General features: G+C 67.1%; 1 protein-coding gene across 1 annotated transcript; it reads left to right on the forward strand.

The window, feature by feature from the left end:
* Nucleotides 1-714: 714 nt before the first annotated feature.
* Nucleotides 715-6745, forward strand: PSMD2 (proteasome 26S subunit ubiquitin receptor, non-ATPase 2). Its single transcript, XM_082766825.1, has 21 exons — nucleotides 715-872; nucleotides 1172-1228; nucleotides 1357-1521; nucleotides 1637-1758; nucleotides 1948-2172; nucleotides 2265-2423; nucleotides 2677-2821; nucleotides 2996-3056; nucleotides 3305-3451; nucleotides 3634-3740; nucleotides 4060-4187; nucleotides 4262-4349; nucleotides 4633-4795; nucleotides 4892-4993; nucleotides 5068-5213; nucleotides 5392-5475; nucleotides 5630-5798; nucleotides 5886-5980; nucleotides 6124-6250; nucleotides 6342-6460; nucleotides 6543-6745. The coding sequence occupies exons 1-21, from the start codon at nucleotides 738-740 to the stop codon at nucleotides 6723-6725; spliced, it is 2727 nt and encodes a 908-aa protein (XP_082622951.1). The 5' UTR covers nucleotides 715-737; the 3' UTR covers nucleotides 6726-6745.
* Nucleotides 6746-7085: the final 340 nt, after the last annotated feature.

A 7085-nucleotide genomic window follows, 5' to 3' on the forward strand; every position in this document is an offset into this window, starting at 1 on the left:
TACGGGGGTTGCGGGTACCGGCGGGGCGCCGCCCGTAGGCACCGGGAGGTTGGGGGTGGTTGGTGCCGGTGGTACCGGAGGGGATGGAAACGGGGGGGTACCGGGGGCTCAGCCCGGTCTGAGCGCTCCGCTCCGCTCCTCCCCGCCCGGCCCCGGCGCCAAGGTGACCGCCAGGGGCCGCGCCCGCCGTGCGCACGGGCGGAGCCGCGGCACCGGGAGCCGGTACCGGCACCGGGAGAGGGCACCGGGACGTGACACCGGCACCGGGACCTGACATCGGCACCGGGACTGACACCGGCACCGGGACTGACACGAACACCGGCCCCGGGACCCGGCCGCGGGCTGCCAGCGGGGCACCGCACGCCCCGGTTCCCGGTACCGGGAGCCGCAAACCGCTCCGGGTGGCCGCCAGCAGCCCCGCTGGGCTCCCGGCCGCCCCATATGGCCCTGACCTCCCCGTTAACCCCCCTCGGCCCCGTTCCCCCCCCCCAGCCCCGTTCCTCCCCCCCGGTCCCGGTCCCGGTTCCCCCCCCCCGCCCGGTGCCGGTCCACGCGAGGGGCGTGGCCACATTGCTAAACCCCGCCCACTCCCCGCCCCTAACCACGCCCACCTCCCCCCGCCCCTCCGTCGCGCGGCGGTGACGTAAGGGCGGCGGCGCGCGCTGATTGGCGGCGGGCGCGGCGCAGGCGCAGTTGTGCCCGGTGCGCGGCTGAGGCGGCGGCGGAGCGGCGGGGCCATGGACGCGGGAGGCGGCGGGGGGCAGAGCCGGGTGCAGGGCGGGCCCGGCTCGGGCGGCGACGAGAAACCGGCCCCGCCGTGGGGCAGGGAGAGGCGGGAGCAGCCGGCGGGGCCCGAGAAGGAGCAGGAGCTGGTGAGGGGCCGCGCTGAGTCACGGCGGCACCGGATGAAGGGGAAAAGGGGGGCGTGACGTCAATTCAGGGGGCGTGACGTCACCGGGGGGCGGTGACGTCACCAAGGGGGTGATGGCGGCACCGGGGGGGTGATGGTGACGCTCACCGGGGGGCTCCCTGCGGTGGGTGAGGGGGGCGTGACGTCATTTGGGGGCTCCCCGCGTGACGTCACGGGGGTGACGTCACGGGGGTGCCGTCACGGGGTGCCCCCCCCCCCGGCCTACACGCAGCCCTCACCCCTCTGTCCCCCCCCCTGCAGTCGGAGGAGGACAAGCAGCTGCAGGATGAGCTGGAGATGCTGGTGGAGCGCCTCGGGGTGAGTGCCCGGCCCCAAAGCGGCGGGATCTGACCCCAAAGCGGCGGGATCTGACCCCAAAACGGCGGGATCTGACCCCAAAACGGCCCCAAACTGGCCCCCTGATGGCCCCTTCCCCCCCCCCCCAGGAGAAGGACACGTCCCTGTACCGCCCTGCCCTGGAGGAGCTGCGGCGGCAGATCCGCTCCTCCACCACCTCCATGACGTCCGTCCCCAAGCCCCTCAAGTTCCTGCGGCCGCACTACGGCAAGCTGAAGGAGATCTACGAGGGCATGGCGCCGGGCGAGAACAAGGTGAGCGCCCCCCCGCCCCCCCGCTGGGGCCCTGCCTTTGCCCCCGGCGTGCTCCCGGGCCACCCTCACGTCCAGGGGGTGTGGAGATTTCGGCACTGTCTCCGTCTCCCCGCAGCGCTTCGCGGCAGACATCATTTCTGTGCTGGCCATGACCATGAGCGGGGAGCGCGAGTGCCTGAAGTACCGCCTGGTGGGCTCCCAGGAGGAGCTGGCGTCGTGGGGGCACGAATACGTCAGGTAGGGCTGGCTGGGAGCAGGACCTGGGGAGGACAGAGGGCTGGGGGGGGGGGATTTCCCTGGGATTTCCTCCCCTCCAGCCCCTGCAGGAACACGAAGCCCCTGTAAATAGCGTGCAGAGCCCCAGCAGCTGCTTCACGTCCCTGGGCTGAGCTGGTTCGTGGTGGTGACCTCCCTTTCTCCCCGCAGGCACCTCGCGGGGGAGGTGGCCAAGGAGTGGCAGGAGATCGACGAGGCAGACAAGGCGCAGCGGGACACGCTCCTCACCCTGGTGAAGGAGATCGTGCCCTACAACATGGCTCACAACGCTGAGCACGAGGCCTGCGACCTGCTGATGGAGATCGAGCAGATGGACATGCTGGAGAAGTACATCGACGACAACGCCTACTCCAAAGTGTGCCTCTACCTCACCAGGTGAGGGGATGGCGTAGGTGCAGGTCGCCTGACCCCCTGCTGCCTGGCGGGTGGCTCACCCCGCTGTCCGTCTGTCCGTCTCCTCCTCCAAGCTGCGTGAGCTACGTCCCGGAGCCCGAGAACTCTGCCCTCCTGCGCTGCGCCTTGGGCATCTTCCGCAAGTTCAGCCGCTATCCCGAAGCCCTGCGCCTGGCCCTGATGCTCAACGACGTGGAGCTGGTGGAGGACATCTTCACCTCCTGCAAGGACGTGTAAGCGGAGACTCCCTCCCTGCCCTCTGGGACTTCAGCACGGTGTGGTGGGGGTGCAGCCCCTCCTCCAGACAGAGCTGGGTTGGATTCTGCCTCTGCTGGACGTATTTGTGGGCTTTTGTCCCTAAAGTCAACGTGGGCAGGAGCAAATCATCTCTGGGCTGCTCTCGTGTGCCCCCAAAGGAGGGTGGTTTGCTCAACGTGTGTTTGTGCCGGGGTCTGGGCGCCTGCAAAGCCTCTCCCCTCCCTGCAGGGTTGTCCAGAAGCAGATGGCCTTCATGCTGGGCCGCCACGGAGTCTTCCTGGAGCTGAACGAGGACGTGGAGGAGTACGAGGACCTGACGGAGATCATGTCCAACGTGCAGCTCAACAGCAACTTCCTGGCCTTGGCCAGAGAGGTGAGCGTCTGGCTGGGAAACAGCCCAGGGGCTGCCCCAAGCTGGGATCTGCTCTGACTGCCCTCAAATCTCTGTCCCCACGAGGCCAGGCAGCACCTGGAGAGGCTGCCCTTGCCCAGCAGCCTCCTGCGGCTTGTGGGCAAGGAGATAACCCCGTCTCCCTTGTCTCTGCAGCTGGATATCATGGAGCCCAAGGTGCCGGATGATATTTATAAAACCCACCTGGAAAATAACCGTAAGGGCTTGCGTCGCGGCCTCGCTTGGCCCTGGCTTTGGGGAGTTGCTGGGGGTCCTGGGGCGGGCAGGCAGCCTGCTGGGGACCTCTGGGGACCCCTGGCCCTGCATGGAGCAGGCTCTGCTGCCCGCCGTGGGCTCGGGCACCTCTTTCCCCATGGGAGAGGACAGATTTTTGACGGTGTGGCGTGGGACAGTGTGGCTGGGTGCCCTGCTTGCTGCCTGCCTCATCCTGCCGTCGCTCCGCAGGGTTCGGGGGCAGTGGCTCCCAGGTGGACTCAGCCCGGATGAATTTGGCCTCCTCCTTCGTGAACGGCTTCGTGAACGCTGCCTTCGGACAAGACAAGCTGCTGACAGACGACGGCAATAAATGGTTGTACAAGAACAAGGACCACGGTGAGACAGCCGGCTGGCCGGGGGCTGCAGCTGCCCTGAGAGAGCCCCGGGGTGGTGACCCTGGCCCTTTTGGGGACCTGCTGAAAGCGGGGCCATTGAGCACAGCTCCCCCGGGGCCGCCTCCTGCCCAGGCAGGGCGCATCTCCGGGGGCTGACGTGGGCTTTTCTTCCCTGGCCCCCAGGGATGCTGAGTGCCGCAGCCTCGCTGGGCACCATACTGCTGTGGGACGTGGACGGGGGGCTCACACAGATCGACAAGTACCTGTATTCCTCGGAGGATTACATCAAGGTGAGTGCTGCTGACCCCAGCCCGAGTTTTTTGGCCCCGTGGGGTGGGCTGTGTGTGTGCATGGCTGCCTCTGGAGGGGCTGGATGCATCCCAGGCGTTGGAGCCGGGCTGAGGAGCTCTAGGAACTCCCTGGAGCGTTTCTGGGGTCCTTTTCTTGCAGAGCTCCAAGCTCAGGGCTGCTGAGCTGGCTCCAGCGTGGCGCTGCTCGCTTGGTACCATCCTGGGGGGAGGGTGAGACCTGTGGGGTGACGTTGGTCACTGCCTGGCAGTGAGCTCCGTGTGTTGGTGGCCGCTGCGTGACGGCGCCTCTGCCTTGCAGTCGGGAGCCCTCCTGGCCTGTGGCATCGTCAACTCGGGGGTCAGGAACGAGTGCGACCCGGCCCTGGCCCTCCTGTCCGACTACGTCCTCCACAACAGCAACACCATGCGGATCGGGGCCATTTTTGGGTAAGGGAAATGCCCCCAGCCCCGCCGGCTGTGTTGTAGCCCCCCACCCTAACGCTCCTCCGGGCTCTCCGCAGCCTGGGGCTGGCCTACGCGGGCTCTAACCGTGAGGACGTCCTCACCTTGCTGCTGCCCGTGATGGGAGACTCCAAGTCCAGCATGGAGGTAGGGAGCGAAGCCGGGGGTGGGTGCGTGGGGTCCCGCAGCCCTGCCCAGGCCCTGACAGCTCCTGGGGGTGCCAGGGCTGTCCCCCAGCCCGTTTGGGCTCTGTGTGTTCCTGCCTGGCGTTGTGCTATGCCGAATTGTGACCGTGTTTTCCCCTTCTGAGCCACTCGTGGGATGTGGGAGGCCGGGAAGCCGCCAGGTCTCCGAGATTCCGAATTTCTGGAGGGACCCGAGGGTGTTCTGCGCCCTCCCTGAGCTCGCAGCCTCTCCTCCTCTCCTCCAGGTGGCTGGCGTGACCGCCCTGGCCTGCGGGATGATATCGGTGGGCTCCTGCAACGGGGACGTCACCTCCACCATCCTCCAGACCATCATGGAGAAATCGGAGACGGAGCTGAAGGACACCTACGCCCGCTGGCTGCCGCTGGGCCTGGGCCTGAACCACCTGGGTAAGGGAAGGGCAGCGCTGGCCGCCCCCGGGGCTGGGGTCTGGGAGCTCGAGCACCCCTCCAGCCGCAGGGCTCTGACCCCACGCTGCCCCGCAGGGAAAGGGGAGGCGATCGAGGCCATCCTGGCGGCGCTGGAGGTGGTGTCCGAGCCCTTCCGCAGCTTCGCCAACACCCTGGTGGACATCTGTGCCTACGCGGGTGAGTGGGGCTCCCAGGGGAGCAAATTCTGAGCCCTCCACCCGCTGATCCCGGCCCTGCTGCTCTCCCCCCAGGCTCGGGGAACGTCCTGAAGGTGCAGCAGCTCCTGCACATCTGCAGCGAGCACTTTGACTCCAAGGAGAAGGAGGAGGACAAGGACAAGAAGGACAAGAAAGAGAAGGAGAAGAAAGAGAGCTCGGCCGACATGGGGGCGCACCAGGTGGGGGGAGGCGCGGGGGCTGCCTCCGAGGGGTCCCCGGGCTCTTTGTGGGATTGGAGCTGAGGGAAGGCAGCTCCCCGCTGGCTGCCCTGCTCCCCGCGTCCAGCTGGGCTTTGGGGGGGGCTGTAGGAACCTGGCTTTTGGGTGCTCCCTGCGCTCAGCACTCGTGTCCCCGCAGGGCGTAGCGGTGTTGGGCATCGCGCTCATCGCCATGGGCGAGGAAATCGGCGCCGAGATGGCCCTGCGCACCTTCGGGCACCTGGTGAGTGGCAGCGGGGGGGCAACACGGGGCTGGGCACAGTGGGAGGGGTTTTGGGAAAACAGAACACGTCTCTGTAGGCTTGGTAAGCCGGGCGGGGGCCACCCCGAGCTGCCAGGACCCGGGGCTCAGCACCCCCCCGTTCCCTCCCACGCAGCTGCGGTACGGGGAGCCCACCCTGCGCCGGGCCGTGCCCCTGGCCCTGGCGCTCATCTCGGTGTCCAACCCCCGGCTCAACATCCTGGACACCCTCAGCAAGTTCTCCCACGACGCTGACCCCGAGGTTTCCTACAACTCCATCTTTGCCATGGGCATGGTGGGCAGCGGTAAGCCTGGGAGGCACCTGGGGGTCTGGTGGGGGGACACACTAAAGCCCTAAACCCGAATTTCTGCCCGTGACCCCTCTTTTCTAGGTACCAACAACGCCCGGCTGGCTGCCATGCTGCGGCAGCTCGCCCAGTACCACGCCAAGGACCCCAACAACCTCTTCATGGTGCGGCTAGCCCAGGTGACGGCCCCACGGGGTGGGGAAGGGGCAGGTTGGGGTTACCCATGTGGGGTACTGGAGGCGGTGGAGTCCTCGTGGTGCTGCTTTCAGGGATCCTAGGACTTGTCCTATTGCATACTGAGATGTTTTCTCTGCCCCCCCAGGGCCTGACCCACCTGGGCAAGGGGACACTCACGCTGTGCCCCTACCACAGCGACCGGCAGCTCATGAGCCAGGTGGCCGTGGCCGGGCTGCTGACCGTCCTCGTGTCCTTCCTGGACGTGCGCAACAGTGAGTGCTGCGGGCTCCGCGCCCCTCTGCCCCGTGGGGTGGGTGCTGCCGGGTGCTGACCCTATACCCCCTCCCCTCTGCCCTCTTCCAGTTATCCTGGGCAAATCCCACTACGTCCTCTACGGGCTCGTCGCTGCCATGCAGCCCCGCATGCTGGTCACCTTCGACGAGGAGCTGCGGCCCCTGCCCGTCTCGGTTCGGGTGGGACAGGTGAGGGGGCGGCCAGAGCTGGGGACGGGGTGCTGGGGGGACCCCATTTATGCCCCTTTCTCATCTCGCTTCTCCCCGGCAGGCTGTGGACGTGGTGGGCCAGGCGGGCAAGCCCAAAACCATCACCGGCTTCCAGACCCACACCACCCCGGTGCTGCTGGCGCACGGCGAGCGGGCAGAGCTGGCCACGGAGGAGCACGTGCCCGTCACCCCCATCCTCGAGGGCTTCGTTATCCTGCGCAAGAACCCCAACTACGACGTTTGAGCTGGGGCAGGGGGGGGGGCTGGGGGGTGGGAAATAGGCGGTGTGGGTGGGTAGGGGTAAAACTTCTGGTGTGTTTTATTTGTTTGTTTTTTTTTTTTTGTAACCGAGAGTTGAGGAAATAAACTCTGCGGACACTCGTGCTGCTGTGTCATCCTCCTGCTCTGCGCCCAGCGGGGGCTTTGCGCAACGCCCTGTGGGGTTGGGTGCTGCTGCCCCCGGCCACCCCGCTCCTTCTGCATGGGGCTGGAGGGGGGAAGCCCCTTTCTGGTTCCCAAACCCCACTGTTCTGTTTGCCCAAACCCTGCTCTTCTGTATCTCAAACCCTGCCATTTGGTTCCCAAACCGTGCTCTTCTGTTTTC

This window comes from Aythya marila, assembly GCF_965140915.1.
Source record: "Aythya marila genome assembly, chromosome: 9".
NCBI classification, from domain to species: Eukaryota; Metazoa; Chordata; class Aves; order Anseriformes; family Anatidae; genus Aythya; species Aythya marila.

What these genes read in the sequence shown, in the direction of transcription:
- PSMD2 (XM_082766825.1), top strand. Translation starts at nt 738, where the DNA reads ATGGACGCGGGAGGCGGCGGGGGGCAGAGCCGGGTGCAGGGCGGGCCC. An exon ending in GGACATCTGTGCCTACGCGG is followed by an intron (nt 4,994 to 5,067) that starts GTGAGTGGGGCT and finishes CTCTCCCCCCAG; the next exon opens with GCTCGGGGAACGTCCTGAAG. An exon ending in TGCGCACCTTCGGGCACCTG is followed by an intron (nt 5,476 to 5,629) that starts GTGAGTGGCAGC and finishes CCTCCCACGCAG; the next exon opens with CTGCGGTACGGGGAGCCCAC.